Source organism: Pimephales promelas, chromosome 8 (genome assembly GCF_988280905.1).
Source record: "Pimephales promelas chromosome 8, fPimPro1.hap1.1, whole genome shotgun sequence".
In the NCBI taxonomy this organism is placed as follows: domain Eukaryota; kingdom Metazoa; phylum Chordata; class Actinopteri; order Cypriniformes; family Leuciscidae; genus Pimephales; species Pimephales promelas.
In genome coordinates this window covers 18,283,344-18,305,502 of record NC_142776.1, presented here as the reverse complement: position 1 = coordinate 18,305,502, position 22,159 = coordinate 18,283,344, and the positions used below count along the sequence as shown (strand labels likewise).

The 22,159-nt window shown below is 37.8% G+C and overlaps 1 protein-coding gene across 2 annotated transcripts in view; it reads left to right on the top strand.

Annotated features, from left to right (window-relative positions):
• The window catches only part of usp43a (ubiquitin specific peptidase 43a), a 122,543-nt gene that overhangs the window by 48,110 nt on the left and 52,274 nt on the right, over positions 1–22,159 (top strand). For both annotated transcript variants that reach the window (XM_039691637.2, XM_039691636.2), the window contains exons 4-6: positions 8,928–9,020; positions 20,834–20,969; positions 21,944–22,088. In XM_039691637.2, coding sequence (XP_039547571.2) covers positions 8,928–9,020; positions 20,834–20,969; positions 21,944–22,088 — 374 coding nt within the window. The remainder of the gene's footprint in view (positions 1–8,927; positions 9,021–20,833; positions 20,970–21,943; positions 22,089–22,159) is intronic.

The window sequence follows — 22,159 nt, the reverse complement described above, 5'->3', positions numbered from 1 at the left end:
GGAAGTTAAGTTTGGGCCAAATTAATGCACATGCGCAGTACCGTTTGTTTATGTTGTCACTGCTGAAAGCGTCTATAGGACTGCACAAAAATATTGCAAACAGATCCCCCCTGGTGGTGCAAAATTATTGACTAGTTTGGAGGACCTTGTGTTGATTTATTTAGAAGCCGAGTTGTTTTACAATCTCAGACTCAGAATAGACTTTGTGTTTTCTTCGCATGGTCTCATTTTGCTCTGTTTGGATTGTTTTGACTGCTTTTCTTTTTCTGTTTTCATAGAATATATTTTTGTCTTCCTGGTGATAAAAGTGAATAAACCAAAAAAGTAAAGAACAGAAAAGAAAAGAACTTTTTTTTAGAAAAGAACTACATGTCCTGGACTGAGGTCGTAGCCTCATTTGTTAGGGGGAAAAAACAGTTCCACCTGCCTTTCTGTTGACTGGTACTGAGTTCCTGGCTGCCAAGGCCCTTCACTGCAGATTTAGTGAAGGCAAATAAATGCTTATTCGTCTATTCACTCAGCAGCCATATTTGCAATGCCTCCGGGCAGCTACTTTGGGCACCCAAGACCAAGTCCCATCTGGGGGAATCCTGAAATCTCAAAAAACTGCTTGCTGAACTCACAATTAAATAACATTTCAAAGTGGTCCAGTGGTGGACAGTATTCAGTATTATTCACAGTATTGCATTTCCACTATATTGTTACATTTGCATTACATTTTGTTGTTGTTGTGGTGTTTTTTTGTTTTTTTTTGCAAAAAGATCACCAAATTATCATCTAACCTGGTCTTTTTAGGGGTCTTTCCTCTCAGGCTGAATGAGAGGATCCATAAATGCTTTTTACTTGACATTTTTGAAAGACAGATGCAATGATTAATGCATCCAAGGCCAGGATATAATTATAAAATATGACATGATTTGATGGCATGATAAAAGTGACCTATAACATCAACTATACAATACTCTTTAATTTAGTGCTTAATTTATAAGCCTATTTGGAGAGAGAGAGAGAGAGAGAGAGAGAGAGAGAGAGAGAGAGAGAGAGAGAGAGAGAGAGATACGTTTATAATGTGAGAATATGTCAGTCATTGTGTGATAACGAAAATATGACTAGACCTAGACTACTTGTTCTGAGCAAGTATTGTCAGAGAACAGGCTGTAAAACTTGGGTAAGTTACAGAACCTCAATTATGAAACATTGATGCTAATTATCTGGGAAACATTCTCCAACAGCAATCAAGTTGTCATTGTGTCAAACAAGTTGTGAATTTGCTGTACAATAATACAGGAGATCATGACTTACTCTGTGCTCAAAATGATGCTCTGAGCTCCAGTGGTTTCATCTGTGGGTGAACAAAACTCACGGGAAGAATTCCAGGATATTTTAAATTTTTTTCATTGGTTGTTGCGTTAAATCTTACCCAGATACAATAGTGCTATTTTCTGATTGGCTATTGTGTAGCACCTTTATTATTTTTTTTATTTTTATTGGCTGATAAGTGGCAGGGTTGACTGCAGAACTCCAGGGGAGACGTGCTTGATTCCTGCCGGTTCCATAGTAGTGGCATGAGAAATTGCGCCATATTAAATAAATTATAAATAGTTTTTTCTCACGAGAAATACAATGCTTGGTGGGTGTGTGTGACAAAAGACCAAAAATGAGTGACTGTGAGCCTCAATGTGTGACACTGTAAAAAATTATTTCACACTTCACATTTAAAGGGGTGGGGGTGGTGGGGGCACAAGGGGGTCCAAGCTTGTTGTCACAGGGGCACTGGGAAAAGAGGGGATCTTAAAGGGACACTATGCAGTTATTTTAGCTTACTTTAACAGCTTTAGAGTCATTGAAATGGTTATATGACTTCTTTCGGGTTGAATGGTCTCGTGTGAGCGGAAAAATCTCACTTGCTACCGCCGGCCTCAGCATCAGGAAGTATCGCGTGAAATCAGCTCTCATGATGTAACATATTCCTTTACGGCAACACTGCACATATCCAGGAACAAGGTCGAGAGATGGTCGAGAGGGATGGAATTTGAAAAAAAGGTTAATTTTTGGGCGGTTTGCCATTTTTATAACCATGTTGCAAAAAAAACACCCTGATGTGAGTACTAAATTAATATTAATTTACATTTGAAATAAAAATATTTGTTATATAATTCTGGTTTATAGTTATTAATGAATTGATCTTAGATGACAAAGAAAGGAAAATATTCTAGGGCAACAGAGTTAAATAGCTAAGCTTTACAAATGCAGCCAACTTAAAATTAAGAAAATGCAAAAAGGTTATTTGCTTGTATTCCCACCGTGATGTAGAACGTGTCTTCTAGAATGACGCATTGTTGTGGAATGTTATTTTTGCAATGATGTCATTACAGGTATGTTTTTATTTTGATATTCTGGAAATTAAACTTAATTTTATTATATACCATTTTAAGATATGATTGCTGTCCCACTACAGACGAGTTGATTCTGCCATGTCTCTAAACCACATATAAGCCAAAAAAAAAAATGAAAGTATCGCTTGTGTGTCTGTGAAGTATCGCTATCTTCGTATAATATATATATATATATATATATACTATATATATATATATATATAGCCGTTTACAGTGTATACATACAATACCCATTTGAGTTTGGTCTACTGGATCTGCACAGTTACTTTACAACCAATGGGCTATATGCACGCATAAGTTCCGCATTTGACGTAAGGATGCTCGACCATTTCCGGTTGTGTAGATTAAAGCGGAGGAAAACCGGAGAAAACGGGATTATGGCAGAGTCTTCAATATTTACTGTCCTCCCGTCTTTGAAACTAAACGTACATACGTTTAGATGTAATTTTATATATAGTTATGTTTATTTAATATAATTTTAAAAAGAAGCATAAACACAACGAGGGGTGTCTGTTTTATCTGTTTTTGTGACTAACGTTTCATTAGTATAACCATGGAGTATAAAATTCAATATAAATTCTCGGTATTGCATTGGACTCTATGATCGGCGGAAGTTATCGAGCATCCCTAATGCTTCACCGGAAATAACGCCGTGCATAGAGCCCATTATAATCATTGCTGTTGCTGATATGATAGTCACATGCTGTTATTTTCACAGCTCTTAACTCCCAATACACACTTTCTCTCTAAATGTGTATAATTTGTTTGTGTGTGTGGTGCAAAACACATCTGTTGAGTAACTATGGCTGTGGTAGGAGTGTGCTTCTATTTTAAAGGGGTTCCACCGGTTGATATGAAAGCTCTGCCGAGTTCGCAATAGACAATTGGACCCCAAAATGATGCAATCTCAGACACATTTTACATCTGCTGTTCTCTCACGTTTTTTTCCCATTTATTCCACTTATAGATGTCTTTTCTATCTTTATTTCTCACTTTTATACTTTTTACGTCTGCGTTCGTTTTTCATTATTCTCTGTGTTCTTTTTTTTTCTTTCCATTCTGAGATACTGAAATCAATGCATTCCAGAGCCTTCTAACTCAGTGAATATGAGAGCATGTGCCCATCTCTGCTGTTTTTTGAGCTGTCATCTGCACTGCAGGTGAACACATTGCACCTGCAGAACCCAAATGCATTTCTAGTGTTCAGATGTTGAGTCTTGAAGGGAAGCTCTATATCGGGCTCAGAGTATAGACATGCTCACACAGGTCCACTCTTCACACAAAAATCTGTAATTTTGTATTGTCCAGTAACACAAGAAAACCTTTTGATCTTGCGAACATGCCGATATTTCTTGTGAATTTTCTGATCATTAAAGGGGTGGTATAATGCCCTTTTCACAAGATGTAAAATAAATCTCTGAGTGTGTATGTGAAGTTTTAGCTCAAAATACCCCACAGATATTTTTATATAGCATGTTGAAGTTGTCACTTTTTGAGGGTTAGCAAAAACGCATTGTTTTATGTCTGGCCCTTTAAATGCAAATGAGCTGCAGCTCCAGGGCACAGTGGGTGGAGCTTCAAGAGTGTGCATGTTAGCCAAGGGGGTAATCCATCAGCCGGAAGTTGAAGCCTCGTGGGAGCCGCCATTGTAGCTGGCTATCACCTGCTGTTAGCATCCCATTGACTCCCATTCATTTTTGCCGTCACTTTGACACTAAGTAACTTTACATCTGCGGCGTCCTAAGACTCAATTTGTCCGTTATTTATTTCTAAAGAAACACTACAATGTATAAAACGCTCCATTACTTTGTATCTTACAGTACGGCCCCGTAGATGACGTTTTTGTGAAAAATAGGCTAACGATTGCGTCATCACTACGCAACTTTCTGTCGCACAATAGAGACATTACTGTATAGACAGGAGGAGAAGCTCGCAGGCAATCTTTTACTGTCTATGAGGCAATCGGGGGGACATGGCGGCATAAATTCAAGGAAGAAGCCTTTTACTGTCTATGGGAGAAGCCTATAGATAGAGTCCATAAAAGCAACAGGAGAAAATATTTCAACAACGTTTTGGCTTGGCACAGCTACTAGAAGATTTTCAACTGTCAGACTGTCGTCACGCTCAGTTTGAGCCTGCGCAGTCACTCAAACATCAGACAGGAAGTGCAAAAATCGGGCTTCAAGTCTTCTCCTTTGAAATCAGTGGGGTCGCTCTGTCCATTTCTTTTACTGTCTATGGTGTTAGCAGCTCTGATTGCCTCATGCAGACACACGCTAAAATGGCAGAAACTGTTCTGCCTTTTATGTTTAAACCGGTCAGACAAGGATGAAGAGACTAAGAAGAAGTGACAACATGTAGAATACCACATGACATCTCTGAATGGTTAGTTGATGAATACATGTTGGTAATGTGGAGTTAACTATCTTCAATTAGGATATTCTGTCAGGATAATCTATAGATCCACACAGAGTGACTTTCTATTGCATGTGAAGAGACGGATGCTACAGTTTGAGCTTACTCACAAATGTTCTTGACTACAACAACTCTTACTCTTCTCAACATGGACTGTGTGTTCCCGGGGGCGGGGTTTATGTAAATCTTAGGCTTAGTGACGTCACTAACCCAGGAGGAAGCTCATGCAGTCCCTACCATCCATTTGTTGTAGTCCTTAAAAAACGATTTCTTTAAAATCAAATATCCCTGTGCTTTGAACTTTAAGCGTTGTATCTTTGCAGATGTTGTTCATGCTTAAACCGCAACATTGCACACTAACTAAAGTTAGAAAAGTGAAATCATAATTAACCACCCCTTTAACATGCATATTAATAGAAGTCAATGGAATGAAAAGTGTAGTGTGACTGGCCCTTAAAAAAAAAAAAATATATATATATATATATATATATATATACACTCACCGGCCACTTTATTAGGTACACCTGTCCAACTGCTCGTTAACACTTAATTTCTAAGCAGCCAATCACATGGCGGCAACTCAGTGCATTTAGGCATGTAGACATGGTCAAGACAATCTCCTGCAGTTCAAACCGAGCATCAGTATGGGGAAGAAAGGTGATTTGAGTGACTTTGAACGTGGCATGATTGTTGGTGCCAGAAGGGCTGGTCTGAGTATTTCAGAAACTGCTAATCTACTGGGATTTTCACGCACAACCATCTCTAGGGTTTACAGAGAATGGTCCGAAAAAGAAAAAACATCCAGTGAGCGGCAGTTCTGTGGGCGGAAATGCCTTGTTGATGCCAGAGGTCAGAGGAGAATGGCCAGACTGGTTCGAGCTGATAGAAGGGCAACAGTGACTCAAATAACCACCCGTTACAACCAAGGTGGGCAGAAGAGCATCTCTGAACGCACAGTACGTCGAACTTTGAGGCAGATGGGCTACAGCAGCAGAAGACCACACCGGGTGCCACTCCTTTCAGCTAAGAACAGGAAACTGAGGCTACAATTTGCACAAGCTCATCGAAATTGGACAATAGAAGATTGGAAAAACGTTGCCTGGTCTGATGAGTCTCGATTTCTGCTGCGACATTCGGATGATAGGGTCAAAATTTGGCGTCTACAACATGAAAGCATGGATCCATCCTGCCTTGTATCAACGGTTCAGGCTGGTGGTGGTGGTGTCATGGTGTGGGGAATATTTTCTTGGCACTCTTTGGGCCCCTTGGTACCAATTGAGCATCGTTGCAACGCCACAGCCTACCTGAGTATTGTTGCTGACCATGTCCATCCCTTTATGACCACAATGTACCCAACTTCTGATGGCTACTTTCAGCAGGATAATGCCCCATGTCATAAAGCTGGAATCATCTCAGACTGGTTTCTTGAACATGACAATGAGTTCGCTGTACTCAAATGGCCTCCACAGTCACCAGATCTCAATCCAATAGAGCATCTTTTGGATGTGGTGGAACGGGAGATTCGCATCATGGATGTGCAGCCGACAAATCTGCGGCAACTGTGTGATGCCATCATGTCAATATGGACCAAACTCCCTGAGGAATGCTTCCAGCACCTTGTTGAATCTATGCCACGAAGAATTGAGGCAGTTCTGAAGGCAAAAGGGGGTCCAACCCGTTACTAGCATGGGGTACCTAATAAAGTGGCCGGTGAGTGTATATATATATGTGTGTGTGTGTGTGTGTATGCATGTATATATATATATATATATATATATATGCATGTATGTACTGTATGTGTATATATATATGTATGTATGTATATGTGTGTGTGTATATATATATATGTATGTATGTATGTACTGTATGTGTATATATATATATATATACTGTATATGTATGTGTATATATATGTATATATATGTGTGTGTATATATATGCATATATACGTGTGTGTGTGTGTGTGTGTGTATATACAGTATATATATATATATATATATGTGTGTATGTATATGTCTATATGTATATATATACGTATATATATATATATATATATACATATATATATATATATATATATATATATATATATATATATATATATATATGAAGAGTTCAGATGCAAAAGCCTCTAAATGCCATTTGAAATTTTCTTCGTTAATGATGATTTTTATCAAACTTGTATATTTAAGTTCAGTAATTTCACTTAAATGGCAATGATAATTACCTATTAATTGTTATTTAAGTGAAATTACTGAACTTAAATATACAAGTTTGATAAAAATCATCATTAAAGAAGAAAATTTCAAATGGCATTTAGAGGCTTTTGCATCTGAACTCTTCATATGATGTGTGTTATATATTGAATTGATCAAAATAATATAATGTAGTTTTAGGATTTAAGGGAATGTGGCCAGAGCTTGACATTAACACCCGCCAAATGTGGGTGGATTTCAGCAGTGGCGTGTAACACAGTCACTCCTACTAGCCCCTTTGGCGGGTTCAATTTTATTTATAAAATATACAGTTTTACATAATAATAATATACAGTACATAAAATATATGCGTCACAGTCTTCGTCTGCACCTGTCTTTCTTTGTCTCTGCACTACACTTCCCAGCATCCCTCATGTCTAAACACCTGCCTGTCATCATCGTTATCTTCATCTGTGTCACCTGTTCACCTAGTTATGTTTGATTCTTGCTTGTATTTAGTCTCCTTCTGTTCAGTTATGCCCTGTTTACATGAGAATGCTCGCAGGTGAAAACGTAAAAATATTTAATCGGATGTGCCTTTCGTTTACATGGCGACAGCATTTTGGGGGCTTAAAAAAGTGAAACAACCCTCTATCTTAAAAACGCTCCATCGTCGCGTTCCCGAGTAAATGGTAAAAACACAAAAGTCTGCTTGACAGTGAAGGTTGTACGCAGGCGCGTGGATTTGGTGTTGTTGTGTGGTAGTGCTCCACATTGCCACCTAGCCGCCTGGAGTGCATACTACATTGAATTTCACGCACTTTTGCGTCACCATTTTCCTGCTCATCTGTATCTACCTGTACCAGTTTGTTTTATTTTTGAAATTGTAAATCTTTGATTTGGAGCTTTTGCCTCAGCGTGTTTCTACCCGCACCACACCCGTGTCAATATGCTACATATCCCCTCCCCTCACTCACTTGTTTCATTCGCTCCGGGTGAATATTGTTTTTTGTTGTTTTTTTTTTGTTTTGTTTTGCTTTTTTTTTTTTTTTTTAATGGGCTTGAATTTTGGTGTGGTATTGCTCATACTTTTAATCATTCCCGCAGATTTTGTGCTCACACCCACTCTGCGCACACATAAAGCCGCCTCTCAATTCAGTTCTTTTTCACTGTATTGCACTTCAAATACACACAAAATAATGTCAAAATGCCTGTCTTGGTGAGTATTCGCTTGAACACAATGTTATGTTTTAAGTAAATGCAAACAGTTGAGAAAGAAAAAAATCATATGTAACAGTATAGTGGGTCTGTGTGTCAGGTCTTAAAGTGACAGCAGCCTAATATTTCTGCTGCCAAATTATGAGACAATATTAAATATATCTATATGGCCATTTTTTCCCCCATGGTATCGATGCTAAAATTGTGGCCAGTGAAGATTCTAAGTGGCTATAACTACTGTAGCCACTAGCCACAGTGGCTGGTGGTCAAAAACGTTAATGTCAAGCCCTAAATGTGGCACATAAAATACAGGACAATAAACCACAGGGAATCCTTTCATCATATTAAATATATACTCTATAGTTGCATTAAAAACATAAAAAATACATGGTCAAGCAAGTTAAGAAATACATACTTAGTGCTTTTTCACTGAGTTGGCCTAAGCCTTCACATAAAGGTTTTATATCATATTGTAAAAACGAGAAAGATGTGAGATGTGAGAAAGATCTCGTTGATGTGAGACATCATACTAAAGACAAACTATATAACATAGTACATGGACATGGATGAATGAATATGTTTTGAAATGTTTAACCGCACAAAGCTACACATAAAATCAAGCAAATCAAAATGTATATTATTATTATTATTATTGATTATTATGGTTGAGTGTTTTAAAGAAATGGTCATTTCTATGTTTCAGGTCATCACTGACGTGCCCTCATTGCCTTAAACAGAGCAACACCTTTGACCCTTTTCTGTGTATTTCACTTCCGATCCCACTACGACAAACCAGGTATGTTACTGTTCCTTCTGTCTTTATCTCTTTGAAATCTATTAGGACTCATTGCCTGTATGCTATATGTATTTTTATGTCTGTATACTGTACGTGTTTGTGTCTGTGTGTATCTTTGCTATCATGTGTTTCAGTGTGTTCGTGTCCATAGCCACCCTGAAATTCTTCATGTGATGAATGACCAAGTGAACAGCACTTACCAGAACATTGTCTCAATTTTCTTAAATCTCAAAAACTGCCAGTCAGCAAAATCTCTTCTGTGAGACTGTCAACCTGTCAGACAGACCGATAATAGAACGCGAGAAAATATATGGAGAGAACTACGGCTCATCATGGAGACTTATTCCTACTGTCCTTAACACTCAGATTTCCCAGCATTTCTGAATCACATTCATGAAAGTGAAAATGGCATTTCTAGCCTTTCTGAGTGCTTAGGGGGCCAAATTGAAAGGTCTTCAGTAAATTTCAACGAGAGTTTTAGTGCTAAAGCCTGATACTACCATACAGAAACACTTCTATCAGCAGACCAGCACTGCTTACATGTGACATGTCCTGGCCAAGACTTTAGGGAGCCAATCTACAGTGCCCAAGTGCCTCTAGTCAAAGAGATCAAATACAAATATAGCTGCGAGCAGCGATGGCGGGCCCAAGCCGGAGGCACCGCAACCCCGGTTCCTTTAGTTACCTAAAGGCACCCGGGTGGCGGTGCCGAAGGCTTTGGCCCTTTCATGATTAAATGTTAAAACGGCTTGCCATACTCTGTCATTTCGACTAGTCACAATTATGTTACAGATATCTTAAATGATAATACAAACTATCCAAAGTGTAACGACTAGACAGAAAGACGTTGTTGATATCTACAATGTTAATTCCGGATAGGCAAACTTAGCTTTTAAATGTTAAAAGGGCTTGCCATACAGGGACGTAGGCTCAGAGAGAGGCTCACCATATTCAGACCAAAATATCTGACTTCCTCTTGGTCCGAGCTAATGACTATGTATTAGAAAGTTGTACGGCTTGAGGAGTACAATGAATATACCGATTTTTGTAACTGTAGATAAAACTAACAACCCCACTTTTAAGTATATATATGGTGCCTTTAGTGTTATTCTGCACGACGTGCAAAAACGTAACCCCCGCTTTTTTAAGTATATATATATATATATATATATATATAAAGAGGGTTATTCTGCACGACGTGCAAAAACTTAAGCCCCGCTTTTTTAAGTATATATATATATATTTATATATATATATATAAAGAGGGTTATTCTGCACGACGTGCAAAAACTTAACCTCCGCATTGACTGTCGAAGAGAAGTGTGCAGAAGAGCTTGCATCAGTGAGGGCTTTGCAAAATATATATACATACAAACACACACACACACACACACACACATATAAATGAGGTTAGTGTTTTACAATATTAAGGAAAGCAAATGTATTGAAATATAGCACATTAATTTTAAATTCATTCAGCTTCAATTACCAATTTGTAGTTTACCAATTTATCTTACTTTTATTTAAAGCAAACTATACATTTAAAAGATTAGGGTTATATGCATATTTTGTCATTTAAAAAAATACAAAATTGTTATGCAAAAAGATAAGGACTTGCAGAAAAAATCTACAGTCAGCCACACACACACACACACACACACACACACACATAAACGCAGACACCAGCAACCCCCCCCCCCTCCCTCTTCCCCACACAGACACTGATAGAGACAAGATACACATCCAAACTGCAATATCTGACTTTCTTTTGGTCTGAGCTTCTTACTGTTAATTAGAAAGTTGATCGGCTTGACAAGAACAATATATGTGGCATATTTTGTAACTGTAGGTAAAACGAGCAAAGTTAACACATTTTATGTGTCCTTTTTTAGTCATAAAATTATTTTCCTCGCCACGGCCAAACCGTTCGAGATATCAAAAATCCGTCCGGAATTGAGCATCCTCAATGTCTTGACTTCATGCACACCGAGTATGGTGGTGATTGGTAAACACATGCGTTGTAATTTGATGTATTTCTCCTAGGAGATTTATTCAAACAACACATAATTCCCAACTTCCATTTGAACTGTCTTAAAACTTAGAGCAGAGATGGGCGCAGGTCACGCAAGTCTCAAGTAAGTCTCAAGTCTTAACCGTCAAGTCTCAAGTAAGTCCCAAGTATTTTTTTTGGGGGGGGGGGGGGGGCAAGTCAAGTCAAGTCAAGTCACAGCTATGTCAAGTCAAGTCTTGTAGTAGGTTAAGTCAAGTGCAAGTCAAGTCACCTTATTATTTTAATTTTACATGCAGAATCTGATCTTAATAAAATGAAAAGACAAGATAAGTATTTGCCAGTAAATTACAATAATTTGCATTGTAAATACTCATGTTCAGTAAAATACACCATGGAATCAAACAAAATTGTAACTTCATAAAATTATTTATTTTTCACTTCTGCCAACAGTGTGTTTGAAATGTTTTAAATTTTCAACATTGAGTCCATAAAACAAATAACAGCTTAACATCCTACAGACTCTCTGAACACCTTCCTCTCTCTCAAACACAGTTTACAAACAATATTAAACTTTGTTACATTTCTCCTTTCTCTCTCTCTCTCTCTCTCTCTCTCTCTCTCTCTCTCTCTCTCTCTCTCTCTCTCTCTCTCTCTCTCTCTCTCTCTCTCTCACACAGTGGCGGTTCTAGACCATTTCAACTGGGGGGGCCAAGCTGGGGCAAGTTGTACTGTTAGAGGGGCCAGTTACATTTAGACCTTATCATTTTCTGCACTGCACTGAATGCATAAATAAGCAAAATACCATGTTTATAATTATCCAACAATTTGCATTTCCATTATATTTTTACATTTGCATTACATATATCAGTCTGTATTTGAATTTCCATTTTATTTTTTTACATTGAATATACAGTATGTATGTATATATATATATATATATATATATATATATATATATATATATAATTTTTACAAATTAATCTACGATTTTTGTGGGTTTTTTTTTTTTTTTTTTTTGCAAAAAGATCAGCAAATTATCCTCTAAACTGGCCTTTTTAGGGGGCTTTCCTCTCAGGGTGAATGAGCTTTTTTATAATTGTTTTTTTCCTGACATCTTTGAAAGACAGAAGCAATAATTAATGCATCCTTGGCCAGGATATAATTATAAAATATGACATGATTTTAAAAGTGACCTATAAAATCGACTATGCAATACACTTTAATTTATCTAGTGCTAATAAAATTATTAAGCCTATTTGGAGAGAGAGATGTTTTAAAATCGACTATGCATTACACTTTAATTTATCTAGTGCTAATAAAATTTTTACGCCTATTTGGAGAGAGAGATGTTTATAATGTGACAATATGTCAGTCATCGTGATTCGTGTAATAAGATGACTAGGCCTAGACTACTTGTTCTGAGCAGGTGTTGTCAGTGAACAGGCTGTAAAACTGTTGTCTAAGTTACAGACTGATACTAATTAAATGGGAAACGAATCGATTACCTAACGTAACCTCGGTTCTCTCTAGATGAGGGAACGAGCATTGCGTAAGCTAGCTTACGCTACGGGAAAGATTCATCTTACATCAGTCAAGTTGTCATAGTTTTTGTCAAACAAGTTGTGAATTTGTTGTAACATTAAAACAGGAGATCATGACTTACTCCGTGCTCCAAGTGATGTTCGGAGCTCCAGTGATTAGTTTCATCTGTGGGACGGGTGAAGAAACTTTCGGAAGATGTTGTAACAGAATCATATGAACAATTCCAGGATATGCTTTTTTTCATTGGTTGTTGCGTTAAATTTTACCCAGATACAATAGTGCCCTTTTCTGATTGGCTATTAAGTAGCACTTGTCTTTTTTTGATTGGCTGATGCGTAGCAGGGTCGACTGCTGAACTCCAGGCGAGACGCGCTTGATTCTCACGTGAGAGCGGCGCGGCCAGAGAAATTGCGTATATTAAATATATTATTAATAGTTTTTCCGCATGAGAAATACAATGTGTGACGGGAGTGTGAGACAAAAGACTGAAACGAGTGACTGTCATGCTCAATGCGTGACACACTATAAAAAAAATATTTCACACTGACTCCACATTTAGGGGGGCCACAAGGGGGTCCAAGCTTGTTGTCGCAGGGGCACTGGCCCCCCCAGGCCCCCGCCTAGAACCGCCACTGCTCACACACACACACACACACACACACACTTTCTCTCTCTCTCTCAAGAAGCAAAAACATGACTGCTAAAGGTTGTATCAGCGATGGCGGGGTAACATCACTTAACATCACGAGTGATATTCCCTTAGGCCACGCCCCCTTGTCTCCCCAAAGTATTATAAGCAATCATGCGCATCCCGTGTGCAGAATGATGCACTTGAAGCAACACCAAGTCACAGCACGCAACGCTTCACATTGAAAAGAACATAGCGAAGGGATGGTATCTATAATCTATGCTTAGGGCTGCACGATTTGGGAAAATGTCATATTGCCATTATTGAGCCAATATTGCAATTGCGATTTGCGACTCCGATATAATAAAATGGTTTCATGAGTCCAACTTGCTTGGTTCTAAAGTAAAATGCACACACAGATTAATGTTTATTTCTCAACTCAAACTAAAAACAACAACAACAATAAATGATTGATAACACCTATAATGATCAATAAACCATCAACCAAACCAACATTACAGTGATTCCATCAATTGAAAGCCATCAACTTTTAAAAAAATTATTAGGCTTAAAAAAAATATATAACAGCTTTTAAATTAAGTGAACTTCAAACAATCCCCACATAAACCCATAATAAAAAACATATTTACCTGTGCCCTTCCTGTCTTAACAGGTACAGAAATTGAATAAAGTTATCAAACAGTCTGCGCTGCCTGAATCATAAATTATATATATAATAATCCTTATTAAAGCTACAAAAGTTCTTTACTCAAGATCAGTGAGTAATTTTCTAATTTCCCTTTGTTCTTTTAACTTTACTGAAAGAACGCTTTATTCGCTGCTGGCCCTTTAAGAGCACCCGTTGCCGAGACGCGGATCTCACACGCGCCTCATAGCACAACTCTTTTTGCATAGCACAACCATAGACTTTTCTTATGTTATGAAGATACTAGACAAAACCACATTTTGGCATAATTGTGTGTGCTATTGTTCGTTCAAGCTCGAAAGAGAACTGTTTATTCTGGGCTGGCACACGGTCAGTGCATGCGCATTATGCGAGTCTCATCTATTCTAATCTAGGGCACTCACAGGCAGCTTTTCACTTCTTGTCGTGCAAAATGCGAAAAGGCATTTGAACCAATAAGAGGGGGATCTTGTAACACTAGTCAAAGGATGACATTAGCTGCGCTAATAGCCCTACTTTGTTTATTTCATATAAAATCGCGGCATTTTGCGTTATATAATTGCATAGGTTTGAGATCGCTATTACGACTGCGATATAATTAATCGTGCAGCACTAATGCTTAGTGTATTCTAAAGGGCAATAAACTCCACTCCAGCAAGATAGTCATTTTATGCAAATCATAGACCTTTATGCCTTATCTACAAATAAAGTATAATATTGGGAACATTGATCTTGAAGAGAGTGTCGTCGTGTTACTGTCGCAACCGAACGCGACGCGCTAATGCTGATGCATGGAGAATGACTTTCCGTTAACTTTAACTTAGAGACTAAAATATTAATTTTACCACACATTAAGCTATTGAATGAGTTTAGAAGTCTTGGAATATAGTGTGAGAACTTGATTGTGCTTTACAGTTTTTTATGCCTTTAGTGGGGCTTAACAAAATAACACAATATGCAGAATGTCGGACGTCACTTATAGGCTAAACTGTTTTTTATAGATAAAACTATTTACATTCGGCAGTCATGAAAACAAATCTCAGATAACGGTTGACTAGGTAACAAATGTGTAATTTTGCGCCGGAGTTCTCCTTTAACTTACATTAGCTAGCTAACTACGAACGAGCTAACCAGATAACATTAACAAATTGACAAGCACTTACGGGCAGAATGGCTCTTCAAATGACGGACGAAATTGGAGGTTGTCATCTGACTGTCCGCGATCTTAACGTCTTGCAAAGCGCTGTTCTTTTGCCATCTTGTTGTAAGAAATTCTTGAATCCGAAAGCGACCCTCGGTATCCCTCCGGCTGACATGTTGATGTGATCTGATGTAAGTGGGCGTGGTGTGCGCGTAAGGTATGAGAAGGCATGACTGATGATCTCTAATCCAGACAGCGCTATTCTCAGCCTGCGCTCCAGCTGGATCAACTTTATTTTTTTTTTACATAATTTATATATTTTATATTCAAACTGAAAACATGATGTGATTAACACTCAAGTCATATTATTACATGCAAGTGTGTGTGATTTATGGACCAAATTTTCAGATCAAGTTTATGGACCAAGTTAATTTAATTAATAAACTAATTATATAAAACTATTAATGCACTACAATTAAACTGGTTATATGCCTTTACTTATAAAAAATAAAAAACTTATTTAAAAAAATACCAGGCTTAAGGCATTTATTTTTTATGCAGGCCATACACACAGGAGTGAAATGGTTAAGACCCCTCCCCCTACAAACACACACACATACACAGACAGGCAAAGACAGCATGCTCAGATTGAGCAAGACCACATTCAAACAAACATATCTGACTTTCTGTGGGTCCTAGCTAATGAGTGTCAATTAGAAAGTTGTCCGGCTCGAGGAGTACAATATACATACCGATTTTTGTAACTGTAGATAAAACTAACAACCCCACTTTTGTCAAAAGGTGGCGCTACTGAGCCCTCACCACGCCCGTTTCTGAAACTTTGCACGTGTCTACTGGCTAATAAATGTGATGTGTCTGTCGAGTTTAATGCAATTTCAAGCATGCTAAGGGTCTCAAAAGCATCCTAAAAGAATGGTAACGTTTGATGCGTCGCCACGGCAACAGTTTCAAAGATATCAAGAATCCATTCACATGTCTACATCTGCCGTATGTTTACATTATACAGATGACGTTTGAAGCAAATCGGGTAAAAATAAAAGGGTGATATCAAAGCATTTTGAAAGTGACACACTTCCTGCTGCCAGTTGGTGGCGCTATAACTTTGACTCACAATAGTCACATCCATGTGATCGTCCTCTTACAGCGAACACACTGCTGAAGTTTCATCAAGATCAGTTAATGTATGCTGAAGTTATAACACACTTCCTGGTTCACGTTTCTCGCCATGATTTCGTTTCCTCGCCACGGCCAAACCGTTCGAGATATCAAAAATCCCCTCGCAAACTTTCATCCTCAATGTCTTGACTTCATGCTGACCGAGTTTTGTCGAATTTGGATCAAAGCTCTAGGAGGAGTATTTAACATTCCATTGCGAGCGTTTTACAAACAAACCTCAATAGCCGACTTCCTGTTGGGCTGGGGTAAAAAGTAAAAGCGCGAGGTATAGATGAAACTATGAGATCAACATGTGCACAGAGTTTCATATTATTACATACAAACGTGTTTGAGTTATGGACCAAGTGTTCGTACCCCGTTCCAGGGGGCGCTGACGAGCCGCCCTGCCACGCCCGGGTACCAGCTTCAGCCCGGCTCTGATGGCCGCGGGTTCTGACCCATGTGCAAAGTTTCAAGAGTTTTCGAGCACGTTAAGGGCCCCAAAAATGCCCAAAAGGTTACAAAATAATAATAATAAATAATCCTTAGGAAAACAATAGGGCCTTCGCCCTTTCAGGGCTTGGGCCCTAATAAATGATCTTTCATTGAGCTGGTGGGCGAAACTCTTCCGAAACTTTCAAGAAATGCATATATAAAATGAAAACAATATACATTTTTTTTCTAATTACTGTAATACTACCTGTACATGAATTCCATTAATACATTACCATAAATTAAATTTAAATTTGTACAACCATTTGTGTTATGATATGTTCTTACAACATCTTCTTCCCACAACATGTTCTGACTACATTTCTATAAAATGATGCATGGCAAGTGCAGTGTTGTATCAGATGATCTACCAAGCAAGTTTACTATGTCAGAAAATCTTAAACATGGAGTTGGTTATGTGATGCAAGTGGCAAAATGTATTAGTTTACAAGTCATGCACTATGCTAAAAAGTCATAACATAGTATTGGGCAAGGAAATGCACCAAAAAATAATATTCTGTTAATTTAAAATCTGCGTCTGAGATCATAATTTGTGTGAAAATTTGAATTACTGCCGCTAGTGTGAAATATGATCGCTTTTTTTTTTTCAGACTTACCCAATTAGTGCTTTCAGTTTTGACATCAATGTGATTAACTCTAGTTGGTGTCTGCAGATATTTGGTACGCTGTAGTCAGACTGTACTTTTCAAAGTAATAATGCACAAATATGTCTTTGCAAGAGGTAACACATCCAACCTGCACTTTACCACACTCAGATACACTCTGAAAACACAGAATAAGCTAAGTTTGATTGACAGTCCACATATATAAAACTCTTTCATATGATTCAGACTCTGAGATAATATTTAAAAGGCTGCAGTTGACTTCTTTCTGGTTCACTCAAGTGAGAGTGTAGTTTTTTTTTACAACTGAGTGCTTTTGTTGCATCCAGCATTACACATACAGCTTTCAATAATGCAGCAGAGAGTCTAAAAGTCCACCCAAGTCTCCAGAGCCATAATGTCCACAACTGCAGCTGCAGTAAAAAATGCTATACTGTGCTAAGACGGTCCGCTGCTGTGCAACTGGCTTGTATTTATATAAAAACTATTCAAGTCAAACAGATCAGCTCCCAACCCTAATTTGCACTGCACCCACAAGCGTTGTGTATGTGGCAGTGTTAGAGACACGTAGACACTCAAAACTTGTAGGCTACACGCACAACCAGACATATCTACACTCACTCAGACTGTAGCCCTGCATGTTGCGAATAGATTTTGATTGGTTACTCACTCTATCACACACTAAACAATAAACCAGAAGAGTATGTAACTGCTTTTCCATTACAGATTTGCGCATTATGATATTTTCTAAATATCAATATAAAAAAAAACGATTACAAAATTACATTATGACCGATAAATTATGCGCCTAAAATGTTTTTTTTTCCTCTCGCGATTAGTTATTTCAAGTCATTCAGTCAATAAGTTAAGTTATTCCAACAATTATGGCAATGGATGTTGGTAGGTTTACATCCCAGCCACCGCATTAGCCATTATTTTTAATGGAAGGAGACGTAGACATGTTATCCAAGCATTAATGGCAAGGTGACCTGTAAATGCACAAAAACTGTTTCCAAAGGAGTATTCCTTTTTCGGCCTGCCTGAAAAACCACCTCATGAGATTGTAAAAACTTTTTATATGGGAATTTTTGTGAAATTGACTTGTTTCCAATGGGCGTATTTTATATTCCCAATTTTAATTTAGCGCAATTTGAAGGGTAATAGACCTTTCTCACAACTTCCGTATTTGTGACCGGAAATACGCAATTGTCGTGGTAATCTTCTTCCGCTCCATTCATAACGGATAGCGCCGAAGGCAACTAGTGAGAGTTTCGTACCGATCTTTTTTGTTATTCCCAAAAGCAGCCATACCTGTCGTTTTCATTCCTTCCCTCGTCAGTTCCCTGTCGATGAAGTTCGACGGAAATGGATTCAGGCAATCTGGCGGGATGTTATTGATCCTGTGATCTTCTGTACTTCTCATGTCACCATTCACTAATAAGCCGTCATTGTTTGTTTATTTTTTATGTTTTATGATTTGCGTATTTTTGAAGTAACGTTAGTTCATGTTCAACTGTATTAAGATATTTGTATCCAGTGGAATAAGCACATAAAATATACACCACAATAAAACAAGATAAATAAGAACACACAACAGTGGGCTACATATACATTTAAAATATTAATATATACCATTCTGAGTATTTAACAATCTGAGTGTACAAGGAATAAATTAATATTTGTATAATTTTTCTTCATCTTTGATCGTTCTATCAACAGCAGTGCAAAAAAAAAATCAGGATAACTGTTGAATAAAACTGACAGACTTCTTTCTGGTATTCACATCAAAATGTAGTTTATTGTAAATAATACTCCCTAAATATTAATAACTTTCCACACACTCCACCTTCTTACCTTTAATGAACGTATATTGGGAAGAATGAGCTTCAGTTCTAAAATCAATATCACATCTTTGGTCTTAGATACATCAGCTGCAGACAAGCATCACCACAGCATTTTACAAAGTCATCAACAACAGTAGGCTACCATGACAAGTTTACATTTTTTCGAAGTTTTGAAGACTCTCTGATCAATTTTCTCCTCCCAGAGTAGGTTTTTCTGATGTGTTAACAGTTGACGGGAACTCCGTTTCCACAACGATTACGTATTTCCGGTTTTTGTGAAAAAGGTCTATGGAAATGCGACTTGTGTTACACTAGTTTTTAACCATGGTTAAAGGGATAGTCCACTCAAAGATAAAAATTATGTTTCTTTTATTTCCTTTGTATGGACAAAAAAAGCTCCATTAGGCTTCTAACAACTCCTTCCAGTCTTTATTTAAAAACATTTTCCTTAAAAATTTGAGCTGTAATAATTTGCAAGAGTGTGATTTATAAACGGTGAAAATTACGCCATGATTTACTCACCCTCAAGCTATCCTAGCTGTATATGACACTTTTTTTCACACAACTGGAAATAAATGCCCTGGCTCTTCCAAGCTTTATAATGGCAGAGAATGGCCGTTTCTGCCATAAAAGTGCATCCATCCATGATAAAAGTAATCCACATGGCTCTGGGGGGTTAATAAAGGCCTTCTGCAGTGAAGTGATGCGTTTGTGTTAGAAAAATATCCGTATTTAAAACATTATCTACTAAAATAACTAGCTTACGGCAGACGGCCTTACGCATCTATTTACTGTACATTGAAAAACGTACCTTTGACCTGACGTACAACGTAATGACGAATGCGGCAGAGCAAAGGATAGAGCAAAACAAAACACCAGTCATGGATTAGAAGTCTAAAATGATCATTTTTTTTAAGAGAGATGTTGGAAGAGCTTGAGTTTGTTGCCCTGCCCCGTTTGTTTGAACTGCGAGAGCCGTCAAAGCTTACGCTCCTCCTACATCCTATGCATTGAGAGTTAATCTTTTGTCGTAAGTAAACCTGTGTTGTCCTTCTGCCTGAAGCTTGTTATCATAGTCGATAAAGTTTTAAAAATTGATATTTTTCTTAAACTTAACGCATCGCTTCACTTCAGATGGCCTTCATTAACCTCACCAGAGCCGAACGGAGCACTTGTATCCTAGATTGATGCACTTTTATGTATTTTTTTTTTTATGTAACGATATACAGCCATTCACTGCCATTATAAAGCTTGGATGAACCAGGACATTTTTGTATATATATCTCCGATTGTATTTGTCTAAAAGAAGAATGTCATATACATCTAGGATGACTTAAGGGTGAGTAAATCATAGGCTAATTTTCATTTGTGGGTGAACTATCCCTTTAATGTCCATAACTACTTTTGTAGTCCCATTTAGCAACATTTTTAAGACAACTAAAAGCTTTAAACACATTTTGTTGCAGTTTTAATGTTCCATTAATGTTGCAAAAATGTCTGTGGTTACCATTACTTGAAGAGACCTCCCATTTGTTCTTATAAATGGAAAAAAATGCTATGGTAAAAAACCCCTAGGAACCCATAGTGAATTACATGAATTTGCCTACAAATTGACATCATGAACAGCTGTATTAGATGATGCGCTAAATATGTATGTTATTGTGTTTTTAGGGCCTTGAATGTGACACTGGTGTTCAACAATGAAGGTCAGCGGTTTGTGAGAGTAGGGTTGGCTGTGCCTCTCTTTGGGTCGGTCTCAACACTCAGAGCCATGGTAGCAGAGGAGGGCAAGATCTCTTCAGACCAGGTGAGACATGCTGTCTATCATATCTGCTGGTGTTTTCTCTCCCTTTGTCTCATCTGTTCCTATTCTTGAACTATTGTGTGCAATACGTCACACTCACACCATTCGTTCATAATAAAATATTGTATTGCACTGCACAAACACACCTTACAAAGTCTTGCTAGAGAAGAATTCCTCTTGCATACATCTTCCAGGCTTGTGAAGAATAATAGCTAATTCATAAGCCATTAAACTGCCTCCTCTGAACACTCCATCTGTTCCTTAATGGAAACTACCCAGACTTGCTCAGCCAGGGCTCAAGGTGTTATTGTGCTGCAAGATACATGTTTAATGAGACTGTTATAATCATTTCTATAATCCTTGAACATGCATTCAATCACACACATCATCACTTATTGAAACCTACTGTAGTGCACATTTGATTTGTTTGATTTTGGCTTTCGTTGGGTCCAACATTCCACATGTCATAATGGTGATTACCATGATGTTACACAAACCTGTTTTTGTGTTTGTTTGGAACACAAACCTCATTGATTCTCATGTCAAGCATGCACATTGAGCTTCCGTTTACCATATTTGACGGTCAGGTGGGTTTGGAATGACATGAGGGTAAATAACTTTGTTTTCTTTTTTGAACTAACCATATAATGTGCGTGTGGTTTAAATTATTAGTATAATAATAGCAACATGCACATTTGCCTTAATAACTTTATTATTATTATTGTAAAAACTTTGTTTTGAGCAGGGCATCCCACACAATATACTACTGTAGATGGTGGCCCCCTCTTGTGGTGGGAGGCAGTAATGAGTGTATGAGTATGTGCATGGCTGGTTTAGAATAGCTTAATCTGACTATGACCGCAATATTATATACTATTTATCTTTATCTACTTAAACCCAAGTTGCTCGTTTATCAGAATAATCCGTTTCATGGTTTGCAATGCCTTTTGAAATGAACATTTCTCTTTCTCTTATAGGTGATTTTGACAGAGATGAACTCAAATGGCTTCCAGCGCTCTTTCTCTGATGAAGATGATATGACGAGTATCTCAGAGAGTGATGTAATCTACGCTTTCCAGGCTCCACCCCTGTCCACCAGAGGAGGTTCCATGCGATTCTCAGGTAACCAAAGTGATGCATAAGGAAATCGACGCAATGCTTCTGCTAATTGAATATTGACAGTTGAAGGTTCT